The sequence below is a fragment of the Pundamilia nyererei genome, unplaced genomic scaffold (assembly GCF_000239375.1).
Source record: "Pundamilia nyererei isolate P.nyererei 1_Seehausen unplaced genomic scaffold, PunNye1.0 scaffold00060, whole genome shotgun sequence".
NCBI classification, from domain to species: Eukaryota; Metazoa; Chordata; class Actinopteri; order Cichliformes; family Cichlidae; genus Pundamilia; species Pundamilia nyererei.
The window spans coordinates 681813-700836 of record NW_005187461.1 but is presented as its reverse complement, the minus strand read 5'-3'; the positions used below and the strand labels follow the sequence as shown (position 1 = coordinate 700836).

The window sequence follows — 19024 nt, the reverse complement described above, 5'->3', positions numbered from 1 at the left end:
CAGCCTAGGCGGATGAGTCGAACGCAGATCCACTGAGCGCTCAACACAAAGTTTTGTATTGTTCGATACATATGCGTACCGCATTTATTGACAAATCACAATTAACATTTGTAGATTCATAGCTGAGCACATTTTTTTCTCCACCTTGGAAAATGTTACACAATGGATGATAACCCATACATGAATCTAAAAAGGAGCCATGTTTCTGTTTGGGTGATTCAGGCATGGCAACCAAGAATTCCTGGTGATTCTTACACAACATGCAAACTGATGACCCCGTTTAATTGGTATGTATAACGAGAGGTATAATCAGTATTTCAAAAATCAATCGAAATAGACAGAAGTGAAAGATTTTATTTAAAGGCATAAGCCAGTCACATAGTAAATAGTAATATAGTAATAGCGGACTGCTCCTTTAAACACACTTCATCTTTTTATGTAAAATTTTAAAAGGTCACTACATTCACTCGACGGTCGGCTTCATTCCCGTCCTATGAACTCTTAAAACACTGACTTGTTTGATTGTAGCTTAGGCTCTGTGTGGTGTCTAATATGTATGAAAGACCATGATGATCGTTGAAGACATACATAAAAAAAGAGCAAAAATATCCAAAATGCATATAACACAGAAAGAAATGTCCACAGAGAGCAGCATTCATATGTAGGAGTACAGAAAAACACGCACCAACACACACAAGGTCAAATGTTTGAGCTTTCACCTAGTCATAGATCGCTCACCTCAGCAACATGCTGAATTAATCAAAGTTTCTCGCTCTCATTCTGACACCTTAGCAGAAGAAAACAGCCCCAGTGAGCAGGTATCAGCCAAAAGAACAGATAGAGAGGGAAGCAGTGACTGTAAAATTTGATTAAACAACAAAACCATGTAGACATTCATGTGATCAGCACTTTGTGGTGAGAGGTATGGGGATCAAATCTTGCAAAGTCACTAAATTAGCAAATTGCGGGAATTATGAATGTCTGCAAAAAATGAAAAGCCTTAAGCAATTTACTGCTCACGATGAATTTTAATATCTATCAATGAAAAATGCTTTAACTAGCATCTTTGTGCTGCATGTGTTTCATGTCTGAAGACGGGATTACTGAATGTGTGGAAAACCGGAGGAACGGTGGAATTACAAGCAGTGGGGAAACACATGTGAGGAACTTTACGGACTGAGGAGAAAACGGCAAGGTGCCAAGAGACCTTTTATCCCCCCGCCTCGCCACACGCATGTATGGCAATGCTAAGTTCCATGCTAGCGGTGAAATATTCGGCTTCCTGGCACGAGTCATGTGCCTCAGTAACTGTTCAGGCCAAAGCGCAAAAACAGTATCAATGAATTTATTTTTGGAGACGCTGTGGCGGTTTTACAATGCCCATGTCATACCCGCTCACCGCCGCCGCAGAATCGCCTTCTGGACAAATGTTCTTTCAACTTTGGGAACAGGTGGTAGTCACTGGGTGTGAAGTCCGGACAGTAGGGTGGGTGGGTGATGAAGTTCCCTTGCAGGAAAGCGAAAGTTTGACAGGCGACAGGCGACGTGTGGACCAAAGGGGGTATAGTTGGTTGACTTTCTGCCTGTTGGGACCACAATAAATGCTGACAGTACTGTGAAACACTGGAACAACTCAGAAGGGTATTTCAGAACAGGAGAAGAGGAATACTGAGAAAGGGAGTAAGCATTCTTCACGACACCGCGCGTCCACACGTTGCCCATCAAACTGTCGCAAACAACATTTGTGCAGAAGGCGATTCTGCGGCGGCGGCGAGCAGGTATAACATGGGCATTGTAAAACTGCCAGCGTCTACAAAAATGCACTGACTGAAATGGCAATTATGTAAAAAATAAATAAGTCGCCAAGCTTTAAAGTGATGTAAATATTATTGAAAATTTGCTTGTATTTCTAAAGAGAAAAAAGCGACAGTGAGAGTACAGGCACAGGCCACGTACACAGAGCGACGGCGAGGCAGGGAGCTGTAATAAAAAGTGAAGAAATGGGCAAAAACAGAAAAAACCCACAGCATCTGGCTGTTTCCAATTATACTGGTAACTGTAAAGCTGAATGCAGAATTTGTAAAATGAAAATATGAACCTGCAGAGACATCTAAGAACCGCTCATCCATCCGTGCAGCTGGAGGAGAGCGTGCCCTCTCTGCTCCAGCTGCCATCCACTGACCCTGGACAAGTGTCCTGTTTTGAGCAAAGTACTTCTGCTGCAGCATCAACTGACTTGCCAAAAACTGCAGGTATACTGCAGCCTTCTGTAACTCAAACCAAAATAAGCACATTACAGAACAAATGACTGCAGCCAAACACAAAGGTGGTGATGATGAAGATGACAGCCAATGGAGAGCCATTTTCTACTGTGGAGGACAAAACATCTGAAACTTTTGTGCTGGCCTTAAAATCTGTACATGTTCTCCCCTGTAGACGTAGTAAGGGCTTTTATGGAAACACTAGTTGCTTACCGACACACAAACCCTTCATATTTGCCTAATTAGGCGAAAACTGAAAGTAGTGAGTGATACTAAATTAAAAGCAATAAGAGATGTCTTTTCTAAGGAAGCTGAGCCAAAATAGCAGGGTCTTTGAAGAGAGCCGGACCTCCCATCGCTAGTAGATATTGTTTGAAACGTCTTTGGCTTGAAATTCAAGTACACTGTTTGTAATTTCGATACAATGAAACTTGGCTTTAAACTTCATTTTGTGGTGTGAATGTAATCCAACCTCAATCCAAACCAGGTACCAGATGTGTGTTCCAAGTTTGAGCTAAAACATGTCCCACGAACACGAGTGCTTTGGATTCTTGATGTGAGAGGGTACCATGGATGTGCAAAGTTCAGCACGGACCAGCAACCAGCTGTGAAATGGATGGAAATTATCTTTGTTCTCCAATAGTCCAGATCACAGCACCTTCTTCCTGTATTTCCTTATTTGGGTATGCCCCAGACATTTCTGACCAATCAGCAGACTGAACATTGACGCATTCTGGTTTGTTTGGAATTCACTTGGACTTTTTTCTGTGTGAAAGCAAACCAGAGAACAGGAAAAAGCTACAAGTCTGCGACTAATCGTCGGGCTTGGACCAGAGCAAACAGACTATAGGTGCGAAAATGCCCTGAGACTCAGCGAGGGTGTATTTTGCTGCTACAATACATCATCTTAAACTGGTCATGCGATTTGGACAGGCCAGCATGTCTGTCATGAGAGTTAAGTCACTTCCTTTTTTGGTAGCTTTCTGTCTGCTGTGTGTTGTATTTAGTTTTACTTCCTTTGTCTCATTGTCTGATTTGTTTCAGCTGTTCTTCATTCCCCACGTTTCCTCTTTCCCTGGTAGCTCTTTTGCATATTTAGCCTTGCTCTTGTGTTCTTTCTCTGATTGTCTGAATCTTCCCATCTGTGTTATCTGCCTGTTTCTGAGAGATTTGGGGTTTGGTTCCCTTTGGTTTCTGGAGCCATTTAATATCTTTCAATATGTTTATTTTGCTTAGGAAGGTTCATAACTTAGTGACGTGTCCTGGAAGTATCCACGTCAGGCCATAATAAGAGCTGTATGAATTCTCCTGATGCTTAGGAGAGGAGATAAAATGCTTCTTGTATTTTATAGGCTAGGATACTCTGGAGCATCCTTCATCACAGGAGAGGAGAAAATGCTGTCGCATTATTCATAGCAATGGTCATTCATGAAAACCAAACTTACAAAGTGCTGCGTATTATGTAAATGTTAATTAGAACTCAATTTTCATGCCATAGCCTGCTAAAATGTTTTGAATTTTCAACAACAGGATGTTAAACACTGCTGAACTTTGAACATCACACAGCTGTAAAAAGCAACAATCTGCTTGTTGCTGAGTTATTGTCTTGAATAAACAACATAGATTTATATAACATTTTTATTTCATTTCTAACATTTTATTTTCTGTATAATTGAGCTGAGGTTATTAATCCAATCCAATTTTATTTTTAAAGCACTTTAAAATACCCAGCACCCAGAACAAAGTGCTGTACAGAAAATAAGTTAAAACAATAGAATAACAGAAACCAGCAAAATAAATAAATAAAACATAAAATTAAAACAGCCCTATATTAAAACAAAAACAAGATAAAACGGCATCGAATCACCTAAAAACAACTGAAATAAAAATAAAAACCAACATCTCACATGGTGTCAAAGGTCAGGGTAAAGAGGCGGGTTTTCAAGAGTGACTTAAAAACAGATAAGGACTGGCCTGTCTGATCTCTAAAGGAAGCTCGTTCCACAGTTTTCGGATTATGATGAAGTGTGTAGGATAAGTTTTGACCTTGAGTCAGCTGGAATAAGTGTTAAATATAACAGTTAATTGCTGGAAGTTAAATATAAGAAAGTCAAATGTATTGAATTTTATAGATTCTGGGATAGATTTACCGAACAGGGTAAACGCTGAACACCTTGTATTATTTATCATCTATGAACTATGACCTTTGAACTATGTTCTTTTAGATGTTTTCTGTCAAAATCGATTTGTTACAGTTACCCATGAGAAAACACCAGCAAATAATAAAACGATGCAAAAGGACACAAAATGTAATGTAAGTTGAAAAAGTCCAACAGAATAAGAAACAGGATACAACAGGAGTTACCTGAAACAAAATCCCCACACATAGTGGAAAAGAAACGAAACAAAATGTCACAAAATACAATGGAACCGTTTTCACTGACACATTAATGTGAAGAAAAAGCTGCAGACGTGTCACCAAAACATGCGCAGTGTTAGGACGCCTGGGCGACCCGAGTTATATTTAGTACTCCTGGTGTTTAGTTCTTCGTTGTGCTTTGTATCTCGTCGGCTCAGTTATGTTTACACGTCTGTTCTTTCCCCGTCTCATCTGTGCCCGTCTGCGTCTCAGCGTATGTTGCCGTTACTTCCTGTTTTACTTTGGTAGTTTCCTGTCGGTGTGTGTTCTGTTTTGCTTCTCCCCTGTGTCGGCTGTGCGATTAGTTTCCCTCCTGAGCTTCATTCCCTCGTCTTGCATTTACTGTCTGTGTTTTTGTCTGTTCGCTGTGTTCTCCCTCATCCCTCGCTGCGTTTCGCCTGTTTTTCTATCTTGTTTACTTTAATGTATATTTCCAGTTTAGTTTTGTATTTCCTAGCTTCCAGCAATAAGGTCGAGAGTTTTGAGTCCATCTTTGCCTCTGCGAGTCTGCATTTGGGCTCCTTGCTACCAGCCACACACAGCAAACCTGACAGTGAGACACACTTAAAAGAAGCAGATGATTCTCTGGCGTTGTGAGGGAGAAACACTGTGAGTTTTACTTCATCTGATACTGTAGATACATGTTTGGTATTAGCCGTTTACTTTGCAGCTTGATGTAATCCTCTGTACTTCAACTGATGAAGGTTTCTCGTTCCTAGACTATGACGCTGACGTGCCCGTGTCTTCTCCACTTGCATGGACATGGCTCGCATACTGACAGTTTAAAGGGGAAAACATACTAAAAGCAATTTCAACACTTGGACTCAACCTCAGATATGCTGTCTGCTTAATTTACTGTGGAATTACAAGGAAATGTAACTGCTTGGCAGTCAATTATCCAATTATATTGGAGCATCTGAAACTATTAAATGTAGGTATAGAATGAATGAACATGACGCCACAGGGGAAGCAAAACTTAACACACCGAACATGGAAACAAGACTTTCAAAAGAAAACAGGAAACGTAATGGAGCGTAGGCTTGACCATTAGAACATGGAGCACGCAGACATTAAATCTCTGAGCGGACATGGAACACAGGAGCTGTGTCCCAAAACGTCGGCTGCATCCTTCGGAGGACCCGGCCCACGTAGACCGCGAAGCCCGGGTCCTCCGAAGACCGAGAAGGCCGGAAGTGCGAGGCTGTGAAATGGGACGGTCTAGCCTTCAGATTAGCGTCACCGCTGTCTCAGTGGAGTTTAATAAACTCGGCCGTCTGCTCCTTGCTGTCTAAAATATAACAGGACACTGGCGTAAACTCTCGACCGTCTCACACTTCTGTTTTAATCAGTTTTCTGTTTGACGTTTATTCAGCTGTATGAAAATCCCAGAGGAACCCACCTGATGGATTAATAAAGTTTTATTTAATCTAATAATCTAATAACTTTAATCTCAGCCAAACTGATTTACTCCAGAACAAATAAAACACAGAAAAAGGCAAACAATTAAATTTTTAAGTTATCCGAGTGACTTATATATCATGTTTAACCTGAGTAGCGAAAGAGCGGGGGTCTGAAAACGACGAAGCCGGGAGTCCGCTGCTCTCGCCGGCTGGAGTGACCATTGAACCCCCGGCTTGCTATCGAGCTGGTGGGTAACAGACGTCTCCAAAAACGTCAGCGCACTTTTGCAAATATGCGGTGTCTTGATAAACCGAGCAGATATTTCAAGTTTACACAGCTACTTTCTCACCTGAAAATATGTTAAAAGTTTATTTTGTGGCCCAGAAAGATTAATAAGACTAATTTTAAAACTTAGTAGCAGCCGCCATTGTTGGCAGCTGAAATTTGGCTGGGCCGCGCTATGAATTCTGGGATATGGTGTGCCACGAAGGACACACCCGACCCATCCTTCAAATTCGGGGAAATGAAGGACGCATTTGTCGGCCGCATTTGAATGAGTCGACGAATTGGGACAGCCTTCGTCGCCTGGCTGTGACGTAATCGGCCTTCAAATGCAGCCTCCGGAGGATGCAGCCGACGTTTTGGGACACAGCTACGGAGAGACTAAAGCACTGGCGTGACTGAAAGTAGAACATGGAGGACAGGAAAAGACTCAGGAGACAGAAGAAACAAACTAGACTAAAACTCAACCAAGACAAACTAATAATAATAGCAGAACTTCACATATTTCAATATAACATAAGAAATCAAAAATACAAAATACACTGAAAATGCTGGGTTGCAGACCCATCCTGACAGAAAAGCAAGACAAAAAGTTAAAAGTGATTTACAGTAAAGTAAAATGATTCACAGACGTCTTATCTGTGAAATTATGAGTAAATATGGGGGGAAACACTTAGCTTGATTTATACCTGTTGACAATTCCACAAAACTGTTTTGAGACAGCTCTTGAAAGCTGAGATATTTCTAAATCTAAATTTCAAATTAGCTGTCACCTCAAATCTCAGCCATTCTAGAGTTGAGATGGATCCATACAGCTTCTTCTCAGTAAGCCCCCCTTTGTCACTGTGTTCGCTGCCTTGACAGACCCAATATAAGGAGCAAAATGTGGTGGCATTATATGTGCTGTCAGGAGCATACCCCTTTCTACATCACGACACAGGTTGGAGTTCTGAGGCAAACATCCACCCAACAAGTTATTAGCATTTTTTTATTTGTGTACTTTTTTAAACAATTAGAACCGACGTTGTGCAGCGAACGCCACTAAACTTTTACATAAATAAATGTGTGCAGCACTACTTTCTTTTCGTACTTTAAATTTCAGCTTCTCCAAGGTAAGCACGAAGAAAAGACTCGGCACACTTATTGTTGCAATGACCTGTATTACTGTGGGTCATCCTTCCACCGGTGTAAACAAGACTGTTATTTATCTCTTCACGTTCTCTCCTTCCTCTGTTCTAAGCCAATTAGAGCTCTTACTCGCCGCTATCAACCCGACCCAAGCTTGTCATAATTGCAGCGATAAGCCTCGCACTCCTCCCTCTCTCCCATCCGCTCTGTTTTCCATCTCATTAACATTCATTTTCACCCTAATTGAGCTTAATAAGAAAATAATGTTTGACATTAAATCCTTGTGAACATGTGCCCCAGCTGATCACTGCGTCTGTTTGTTCTTTCACAGCAAATATTTTACTTTGTCAGGGGTTTGTTTGCTTGCCTTGCTCGGCTGTGCGCCTGCTGTAACAGCCTACTTAGAATTCCCACTTTCCATTTGCTTTGCGCTGACCTCTTGCCGTCGTTATGCTGAAGTTAGACTCTACTTTCCTTAAACGTCTTCATCAAGTTTTGCTTAGTTTGGACTTTTGCTTGCAACAGTGGCTGCATCCATAAATTCCCAAGATAAAGCATCCAAAACACTGACCACTGCATTTAGACACTGTGCCAGTCAACTTCATCGATTTTATTTTTCTCAAAGCCTGTGGCAATACTTTTTTGATATACTGTGACCTTGTGGGTGGGTACAGCATTTTTTCCCAAAGTAATCAATGATCATTATACAGCCAAATAGAAAAGAAGACTGGGAGAAGGAAGCTGAAGCATGAGGTGTGTTCAATACAACCCTGGTTGTCTGTACAACAAAACATTGATTGTATTCCTTATATTGCTAACAATGATGGTTAAATAACAGTTCACACCTCATATATACTGGATAGTTTACCAGAGGACATGTATTGAACAGCAATAAGCTGCAGAGACATGAGATTGAGATAAAAAGTCATGTATATGAGGAGATTTACTCTGAGGAGAGAAAATCAACCACTTTCCAGACGTAGCTGAATGGAGCTTCATCATGTCTATTGATGGAGAACAGCTTTAGCGTAAATATCACTTCAAAAACTAACAAACAAACAATCAAAACGGCTGATTTACCTTTGAAATTATAGATTTTTTTTTGCCACTTGGTGGAAGCAGAACATATACAGTACTGTGCAAAAGTTTTAGGTAGGTGTGGAAAAAATGCTGTAAACAAAGAGAGCTTTCAGAAATATAAACGATTGGTTATTGGCCCCAAATGTATTCTGCAGCAGGACAACGACCCAAACACACAGCCAACGTCATTAAGTGCTATCCTCAGCATGAAGAAGAACAAGAAGTCCTGGAAGTGATGGTACGACCCCCACAGAGCCCTGATCTCAACATCATCGTGTGTCTGGGATCAGAGACAGAAATCAGGATGTGAGCAAGCCGACATCCACAGAAGATCTGTGCTTAGTTCTCCAAGATGTTTGGAACGACCTACCAGCCGAGCTCCTTCAAAAACTGTCTAGAAGAAGGCAAAGAGTGGTCGCACCAAACATTGATGTGATTTAGATTCTCTTTTGTTCCTCCTCTGCATTGTTGATTGATGATAATAAACGATTAACACTTCCATTCATGAAAGCTTTCTGTGTTTACAGCATTTTCCCCTCACCTGCCTAAACCTTTGCACAGGGCTATATATGTGTATAGTTTGCAAAGGTTATTTGGGATTTCTAAATTAAAAGTAACTTATATTTGACACTTTCAGTTCAGATCTAGTTCAGGGCCCTATTTCAGGAAGCCGGTTTAGAAAACTCAGAGTGAAAAACGATACTCAGGGTTGAGTAACCCCGAACTGTCCAACTCGGAATATTCGGTTTCAGAAAGGCTGATAACAAGTAGTTCAGTCAACGCGGAGTTGCTTTAACCCCAAGTGAGGCGCGCACACGAGGATACATAAAGCCCTGATTAGTGGAGCACAGATTAAGCGAGTCACCATGGAGACGGAGGGAAAGAAGGCGCGGTCAATGTATTTTACAGCGCTTGAGGCTGAAATTCTGATGGCAGCATATGCCGATAACATGCAAATTTTGCAGAAAAAAAGGTAACACAGCCTCAGCTGCAAAAGAAAGGGAGCATGCATGGCAAAACATAGCCGACAGAGTCAATGCGTGAGTGTTAATTTAAACATTGATCTAAGGATTTCCACCCATTTAACACGTTAGTTTATTATATGTTATTTTATTTTATATGTTATACATATAAAATAAAATTTGCAGGCACTGGAACCGGGCCTTAAGCATTCCGATAGTCATTTCAATTCTGGCTCTTGTCCTGCATTTAGCCAGATTATATCGCTGCTGTGGGCCCGGTTCAGGGTCAGGGTAAGGGGTAAGCAAATAGGGTAAACATGGATACCCCCTATCACCAAGCAAGTAGCCAGTGAACTCTCCTAAGACAGAAGGATACACTTCAGTTCAAATGTCCCTGAAGCAATTGGTCTTTATATATTTTAAAGTATTCTCAACTCACCATGTCCAAATTTTGTGCTCAGTGTACATTCACGGAATATTTGTGAGTCATGGACAGAGCCTGGCCACTTGGCTTCCACATTTGTGATAATGTTGGCAGCATCACATATGATCTTCACAGTGCAGAGAACACAAATTAGCATCCATTACTATAATGAAATAATTTGTTAGTTTGAAATGCTACAGGGAACTATGTACCTGTACATTAATGCTGTGGAAAGACTTCCTGTTCACATAGTCTCCTTCATTTACTGAAGGAGCAATGATTGGAATGTGAGTGCCATCTATACACGCCTGGGAACCCTGAAAATAAATGTAGAATTTAAGTAGTAGTCCAAGTATCACCACATCATAAATTAAGTTTCGTTCATCCTGATACCTGCAATTTTGTGGCATCCCTCTTTGATAAATCTTGTGGGTCTGTGACCGGGGAACACCACAAACGAGTACAGGAGACGTTTAGTGCAACTGTAACATTCCTGACTGCCCGACAGACGGTAGCCTTGGAAACGTGCTCAGCGTCACCAATATTATACAGAAAGCTCCCGTTTGCAAAAAACCGAAGTGCAATACAAATAATATGTAATGAACTGAGAGGATGTCCGCGATGTGTCACATGAGTAATATATGGCCTGAGGATGTTATTCAAATAACTTATAGATTGTGCTGAGAAACGGTAACGTTCACACAGGAAATCATCAGGAAATGATAAAATGTCCAAACGCGCTCTGATCACTCTCTCCCGGCGGAGAGCTCTGCGGAGAATTTGGGCTTCACGATCTACTGGCTCTTCAAGGACGGGGCACGCCATGTCCGACACTTCCTACTGTCAGGTTTCCGGCAAAGGGGCGGAGACAGTCAGGGTTAGTTGTAGTAAACCTGCTAGGGGGCAGGTTAGCTTCACGGAGTGTGTCGTCATAGTGACTCACTCAGGCTTCAGCTGAACTCGCTTTGTGAAACCGAAAACCCAGAGTTTTCGTTAACTCAGGGTGTACTTACTCAGTTTTTCCACTAAACCGGCTTCCTGAAATAGGGCCCAGGTGTTTAATATGGCCATCATATTACTCCCCGTCGTTCTGTTTGGGTACACATAATAAGAAATATGCTTGTATACTAATCCAAAGCACTGAAAGGTAAAGTGTTAGTCCTGTAGTTGTAACTCCAGGCTAGCAACCCCTTTCAAATAAAATTAATCACGTGAATCATGTGAAGCAACATTAATTCCAACATATTAAAAACAGCAGATATAATATATAGATTCATTTTACATATGAAATGGTTTCCATTTGTTCGCTTTACTTTGCCTATAAAATGTATTTGGAGAAATCGTGATTTTAATCTACCGCTGAATATTTCATGTTTCATTCCCATGAAGCCATTAGCTACAATGGGAAAGGCGACACCCTTAATGAATGTGACTAGGAGAGACTGTGACAGCCAGCGGGGACTACAAAAGTCTTCAGCACTGGACAAGTGATAATAAAACCAGACTGAATTTAATAGCAGACTCTTGTACTGTACAAATGTACTTGTTTTAAAATCTCCTCATTACAACAAAATAAATGAAAGCAAGTTATGATGTAGACTTGGCTGGAAAAACAACAGGAAGAGGAAATGTGTGTGCTCAGGCGCGTGTGCTGATGCCCAGCCTGACTCAGTCTTGGCTTCAGCTATAACAATTATCAAGCTGGAAATAACAATCATTAGTGATGACCCAGATGCAATGAAAGGCAGAATTTATATTAGAGGCTTTTTCACTTCTAGAATTTGAAATAATGACATATTAGACTGGATCAGGTTTTTATTATCACTAAGATATTAAACCATTGACGGACGTTTTCAATTAGATTTTTGACCATATTATGACACTGTGAATGCAAAGGTAGCGTTTGGTAGGTTGGAAAATATTCATTTTGGGTCAGCAGTCAGGTACATACTGTTAGGATGGCTTTAACCACACCTAATGTAGTTGGAGTGGTTAAAGCCGTCCTTAATCTGCTCTGTGGGTAAGAGCTCTCTGACTCTAAGGGTCTGCAAATTAACCAAGCAGAAACCTCTGAACCGAATGAAGCGCCAAGAACTGCAGTTCTAGAAAGAAAACTTAAAACTATCTGTAAAAGTATTTAAAACAAATTAAAACAAAGTTTCCTCCTTTTAATGAGCTGCACAGGAATGGGATTTTTGAATATCTGCTTTTTATCATTTTGTTTTATTTTGCTTTGCCGATAACTAAAGATAGGTGTGCACACTCCAGCACTTCAACTTCGTTCCCCAATGTAACAATTTCTGACCGAAACAAAATAAAAAATAACACAACACAACAAAGTACTACTGTTGGGACTTCTTCTAGGTGTGGACGCCTGAAACCAGCGGTGACTACAGAGGTCTATAAACCAAAGCCATGACTTGATGATGGTACAGCACGTTAAGTCTCAGCCCTACATGTCTGTAGATTATAGATTACAGTCACATGATCTCTGTTTTCTTGCACCTCCCAATTCAATTGCATAAACAACTAAACAAGACACTCAACTCTGTCACCTGTAGCGCCTGCAGGCTGCCGTTTACCTCAGCTTTGTGCAAGGAGCTTGATGGAGTCGATGGAGTCGGTGGAGTGATAATGAGGTGAGCTGAGGGAATCCTGCTCCTTTCCATCTGTGAGCGCTGTTGTTCGCTGGCGTCGGTGAAACTTTCTTTGAAGCAGATCTAACTTTGTTGGACTTGCACACTTTGCAATGAAACTTATACGATGTGAGAATGTAATCAAACTGCTCGTCAGAGGGAAAGTTTGATTTTTAAGACGTTTAATCATTAACTGGTGTAATGTTAGCTTAGAGAGCAGTGCAGAGGAGGAGGACACGATGAGAAAGATGATGAGGAAAATGTGCGTGGGCAAATCACATATGTCATTTGAAAGAGCTATTAGTGATCTTTACATTAAAAGTAACTTGTAAGTGTTACTATAGCCAAATACATAAACACAGATATGCAGAGCAACGATGTCCATCTCAGCCATTGGTTACAAGATGGCAGGGTAACAACAACCAGTGTATTTTTAATTTTACGTTTAGAAGAATGAATCAATTTTCTAGAAGAAACCATCACACACTAATCAATAATATGTACAGTATCATTTTTTCTATTAAATAACCTCAAAGATTTACCTTTAAAGCTTCTTTATAAAGTCATGAAGAAGCAGCATCTACGTTGAGGCAAGAAAATCACTCAAGGCTGCTTTTGGAAAAACACTTTCTTAATAACACTAAGATCACAGTTTCCTGCTTAATAAATCAGATTTTCTAATAGCGTGTGAATACTGTCCACAGATAACTTCAGCTCCTCTATTAAAAAGCGACACTAATTATTAAACAGTGTTTGAATGTGGTGCTGACTCCACATCTTCATACTTTAAAAAAATACATCATTTTTATTCATGAAAATGTAAGGCCTTCCCATTTCCCATACTTTCTGTTACCGTCTCATCTGAGTCCTTCACATTAGTCACCGTGCCATCACGTGTCTCTGCTGAGCGTCTCCATACTGAATACAATACCATTTTCTTTTAATGGAAAATGTCCCTGGATATTTATTCGCTGCTCTGCTTCTTCTTTTCAACACAGTTTCTGTCGTCTTCCACAGAGTTTAATGTACAAACTTTTGTTGGACCCAAAAACTTTATTTCACTGAGCTATTAAATCAAAAACTGTAAGTTAAGAGAGGTTGTTTTAAAGCTGCTGCTTTGTGGGTTTTTGTACAGTGACACATATTTGGTCATTTTGCCTCTGTACACCACCACTACTATTTAAAAAAAAAGTATTGCATTCACCGACACTTATATTTATTCACAGCGCTCAATTACAGTGGAAACCATGTGGAGTGGTAAAGCTAACAATCTGGTATGTTCCTAAATGCATAAATAGAGCAGATACCTCAGCAACACCAGAACACCTGAAAGGCTTGATGGTCAAACGACTTCCCTGAAAACAACTTCATAACATCGAGTCTCAAACATTCCCAAGGAGGAAGCTGCATCGTCGTCACAGTCTACAACAACAAGGCATCAGCATGACTGTCAATAACAGATACATGCAGGCACAAACCACTGGTTACACTCAAGAACATCTGAAAGACACGAAACCAAGACTTAAATAATGAAAAGTATAGAGAAGGAGAAAAACCTGTCAAACATGGTGGAGGAAATGTTGTGGAATAGGCATGGACTCTAAGTCTGTCAGTGGAACCGGGCCACTAGTGTTTAATGATGTGACTGCTGAGTGTAAAGGGCTACACGCTCAGATTCTGTCAAACGCTACGAAACTGATCAGACTGAGTGTCACAATGAAAAGAGATAAGGACTCAAAGCTCAGTGCAAAAGAGTTTCTCAGTGGCTGGATCGGGCACCTGAAGAAAAACCCGAAGACGCACAAACAAAGAAAGGTGGCACAATGTTTCCAGAGAGAAAACACAGCATTTGGTGATGTCCATGGATTCTGGACTGCAATGGATTTTCATTCAAGCACAAAAAACAACACTAATGTTTAAAATGATGTCAGTTTGTCTAAGCTGGTGAAAGTGGGCTTAAAATCCCCGTTCAAAGACAGATGTTGTGCAGCTTTTCCTCTTTTAAACATTCAGACACATTTGGTCGCATCAGAATAATGCAAATAAAAATAAAACATGCAGGGTCGTCCACTTGACAGTTGCACCCAGACAAAGAGCTTTTTAACCATAAAACCCTTGCAGTGAAGGTAACTGGAGGTCCCTGTGGGATGTGCGCAGGGACAGACAGGGGTAACAAAGGCCCAGGCAGCAGCAGATTTGTGTGTCTTTAGAGACCTGCAAGGAAGCCACAGGGAGCAGTGCAGCGCCAAAGCTGGCAGCTGACTGACACCCCTGTCACAGTGCCAAAAGCAGACTGGGTGAGAGTCCCTCGGAAATTCTGGAAACAGAGACGGCTACGTGCAAACTTCTCCTTCCACACGGTCGCCTACGGAAACCGTGTTACAACTTGTTGACTTTGTGGCATGTTGGCCAAGGCTCAAGTAAAGTGTGAATATAATATGGGAAAACATGAAAGACGGGGTTGTGGAGGATTTATACGAAAAAAGAAGAGTTCTCAGGGACGGGCTGGAGGCTATCCTCGCTGTCACAGGGTGAGGGATGCTGTACACCCTGGGCAGATCCCAGTCTACTCCAGGGCACAAGCAAGAGTTCGATAATGACAACAAATGAGACAGAAAAGTAATCTCATATAAATATAAAAACTGATATCATCATCTTTATTTTGTTTGGATCATCTTTCGAAGCCAAACTGAAAATACAATTCAACCCGGCCAGCACTAATGTCACCACTAACAAGCAGAGTCAATAACATTGATTATTTTGACACAGCAGCACTTGCCAAAGCGGTAAAATATAGAAAGTAACAAGCAAGCAGCCAGTTCTTGGAATGAATGTGTTGAAAGCAGAAAGAATGGATGAGCACACGTATCACAGAAAACGGCTCAAATCTGGATGGCTAGCAAACGCCAAAAACACAAGTCTCATAAAGTCTTACGGCGATTTAAATCAAACTCTGGTCCATTTTCCCTCCTTGGTGTGATTCGCTTGTGCAGATGTGAACACAGGAGTCGCACTGAGGTGGCTCAGGAGAAAACGTTGGTGGTTTGATTCCTGGCTGCTAATCTGCATGCTAAATATCCCACGTTGCTTGTGGTGCATCAAACCAGTGCAGAACCAACTAGCAGTTGTATCTTACAAGGTTGAGCTAAAAACCTTCCTGTAGCCACGGATACTTTGGATTCTGGGATGCAGCAAGGTGCTATAGATGTGAAGCAGTCTGTACAAGCCAGCAGCTAGCCATGCTCTGCTAAAGTCAGGATGACAGCATCTTCTTCCTGTACTGTTGATCGGCCGCAGACACATATGTGGACTGGACGTTCTTGTGTTGTTTGTAGCAAAGCATTTTTGTTCGTTTGGTGTTTTTCCTCTGTGTGATTCAGAGCAAATAAACTATACGTCTGAAAATCTGCTATATATACTTGCAATCATTTATTTGGAATCATTTATACACGAAATACAGAAACTGATATTTTATATACATGTTTTTAAGGAGACAGTTGTAGGGAAGCTAAATCACTGGATGCTCTTGTCAGTAAGCAGATTGCAGCCACTGTGTTTTACTGCCTACTAGAATAGAATAGAATAGAATAGAATAGAATAGAATTCAACTTTATTGTCATTGCACATGCACAGGTACAGGGCAACGAAATGCAGTTTGCATCCATCCAGAAGTGCTTTAGTGATATAGATATATTACAATACATATTAGCAATAGTATAGATATGTAAGTATATTACAGAAATGGGTCTATTATGGTATGTTATAATGTACACGGTATGAAGTATGGTATGAATATTCTATAACTATAAGTATGTACAGGCTGTATTGAGTACAAGCTATGTACAGGATATAAATATGAAATTTAAAAAAAAACTATACAGAAATGTGAGCTATGCAAGTTATAAACAGTTTTAGGATTAAAAATTATCGTATGTACAGAATGACTACTACACTACACGCATAACTGAGCAGTGCAAAAGAAAAAAAAATGGTGCATGTCAGCTTGCATGTGATTTTTCATCAGGGTTTCTAATTGTCCTGCTCGCGCCCCCCTCACATCTGTTGGTATTTACAGAGTGAATTATTTCTGGGTTTTCAAAAACTCCAGTTAGCTTATCAACAGCTTGCACCCAGTTGAACACCCTCACTTATGCCTGATTTCTGAAAACAGGATAAGATCAATTGACTTAAAACGCAGAGCTTCTCTGCCAGTGTCTTCTTTTCCTTTCTAAGGGAGATGGCTTTCGTTAGGCTGAAACCCCCCAGGGCAGAAACACTAGTGGACACCTCAAACAGACTCTAATGTTCTTTTAACATAAAAGAAACCTCAAACTTCTGACTGATGGCACGAACTGCCTGATTACAAAGACCATCCAAATACCACCAACACTAATAATAATTATTCTGATATTTTTTTATTTTTGTATGTTTCCAGGTGTCAGTCTGACACTAAAGAAACCTTTATTTAGCGCTTTATATAGCCTCTGTAGGAATTATATCTCACTTATCTTAACTGCACTACTGTATAGCTCTGTGTAAATAATCATTCTGTACATTCGATAATTTTTAACCCTACAACTGTTTACAACTTGCATAGTTCCCATTTCTGTATAACTGTATATCTCAGATTCTGTAAAGTTATTTATTTCATATTCTGTATAGTTTTTCATATTTATAGCCTGTACATAGCCTGTACATACTTATAGTTATAGAATATTCACAACATACCTCATACCGTGTACATTATAACATACCATAATAGACCCATTTCTGTAATATACTCACATATCTATATTATTGCTAATATATATTGTAATATATCTATATCACTAAAGCACTTCTGGATGGATGCAAACTGCATTTCGTTGCCCTGTACCTGTGCATGTGCAATGACAATAAAGTTGAATTCTATTCTATTCTATTCTATTCTATTCTATTTGAACTATTGAAATGTATTAATAACTTGAGAACAAAAGAGAAATAAAGAAAGTGACAGTTAATGTGTGGAGGAGTCTGTGAATCAGTGAAACAATGAAAAAGTGATAACCACCAGATCTGAACACGGCTCAAACACATGCTGACCTGGTAGGAGTCTGTGGCCTCACGGTCCACTGAGCGGCTGACTGACACGGCTCCTGAATTCATGTCAATGGTGAAGAGACCTTTGGGATCCTGGTCAGCACCGGGGCCTGTCATTCGGAATATTTGTTCCCTTGGCTCCCCCGTTGAAATCAGCTGCAGACATATGGACACACACACATATTCATTCTAGTAAAAGAAGCTTACACAGGCTTCAATGGTGATGCAAATCCCTGATAACTACCAATTAAAATTTTATAACAGACTTTGATTTAATTTCATCAGTTGGTAAATTCATCTCATCTGAAACAAGAAATTTCACATCATTTCCCTGAGCACTGGAGGCCTGCTGCGACTGCTTACACATGCATCATCAGATTCTAGTGATATAAGTGGAACAGTTCAATAATTCATATAAAAAACAGTTTTTCTTAATAATTAAGTGAAAATGTTATGTTTTGTTGCTTTTATCATTGTTGTAATTTAGGTCACAGGAAAAAGGTTTTGAACTAAGCGCTAAATTAAACACTGTGAACAAAGCAGTGATGCTTTTCAGGAATTCTGCCAATCTAGTTGGCTCACGGTTCTTTTTTCTGAGGCGGGAATGATCTGACCCCGGTGCTTTTTGGATAGAGGCACTCACATGAGTCTGTCATAGCCGGGAGTATGAGCGGGTACCCCAGGAACAGGAACAGGCCGGTGCAGAAAAAGAAAAACAGACAGAACAAAGCATTTTAGTAACAAATTTAGCAACAGTTACTAAAGCTCCTGAAAGGGCAAAAAGTGAGAGATTATCTGGATTACACACTATTATAACTAAACACCACCTTCATCGTCAATATATCAAATGAGGAATAAATACAATAAAATATAATATATTAAAAAAATATAATAAAAAGGAATAAATTAGCATATTTTTCGGACCATAAGGCTTTTATCGAGTGGAAAAAAGTTTGCGTTCATCCTCCAGCTTCACTGTGTTTATGCTAATAGCTGTGTAACTAGCGATCACGTAGCACATCATTATATACCAGCTAGCCAAACTTCAGTAACCCTACAAACGTCACTGCTGTTTAGTTTTCTGTCTTCATTTATGTTGGAAGTGACAGCAGAGCTGTACGTTTGAATTTTTCAGAAATCTCTCAGTCAGAACATACTATATCATCTTTAGGTGGAAGCTAGCGAGCTAACTTCCTGCTAACTTCTAACTCTATTAAACTTCATAAATTTTGTTTTGCTGGATGTTACACCTGGTAGAGCAGCCACACTGATCATTTTATTAAAGATGAAAGAATTTAGTTTGTAACTCTCAGTGATGCTGCAGTGTTCGTTTGACTTTGGGACCTGAAGTT

General features: G+C 40.3%; 2 protein-coding genes across 4 annotated transcripts in view; both read right to left on the bottom strand.

The window, feature by feature from the left end:
• The window catches only part of cdh13 (cadherin 13, H-cadherin (heart)), a 382609-nt gene that overhangs the window by 190285 nt on the left and 173300 nt on the right, over positions 1 to 19024 (bottom strand). For both annotated transcript variants that reach the window (XM_005734745.2, XM_005734746.2), the window contains exons 5-6: positions 18316 to 18321; positions 17676 to 17828 (exon numbers count right to left, since the gene is read on the bottom strand). In XM_005734745.2, the coding sequence (XP_005734802.1) occupies positions 17676 to 17828; positions 18316 to 18321 (159 nt within the window). The remainder of the gene's footprint in view (positions 1 to 17675; positions 17829 to 18315; positions 18322 to 19024) is intronic.
• On the bottom strand, positions 9719 to 11000 carry LOC106456238 (putative nuclease HARBI1). 2 transcript variants are annotated; one of them, XM_013911328.1, is made up of 3 exons: positions 10351 to 10955; positions 10170 to 10274; positions 9719 to 10084 (listed from the first exon to the last, which is right to left on the bottom strand). In XM_013911328.1, the coding sequence occupies exons 1-3, from the start codon at positions 10780 to 10782 to the stop codon at positions 9953 to 9955; spliced, it is 669 nt and encodes a 222-aa protein (XP_013766782.1). In that variant the 5' UTR covers positions 10783 to 10955; the 3' UTR covers positions 9719 to 9952. The 2 variants fall into 2 exon arrangements, 1 of the variants encoding a protein (XP_013766782.1); XR_001290394.1 differs by lacking the exons at positions 10170 to 10274; positions 10351 to 10955 and adding an exon at positions 10971 to 11000.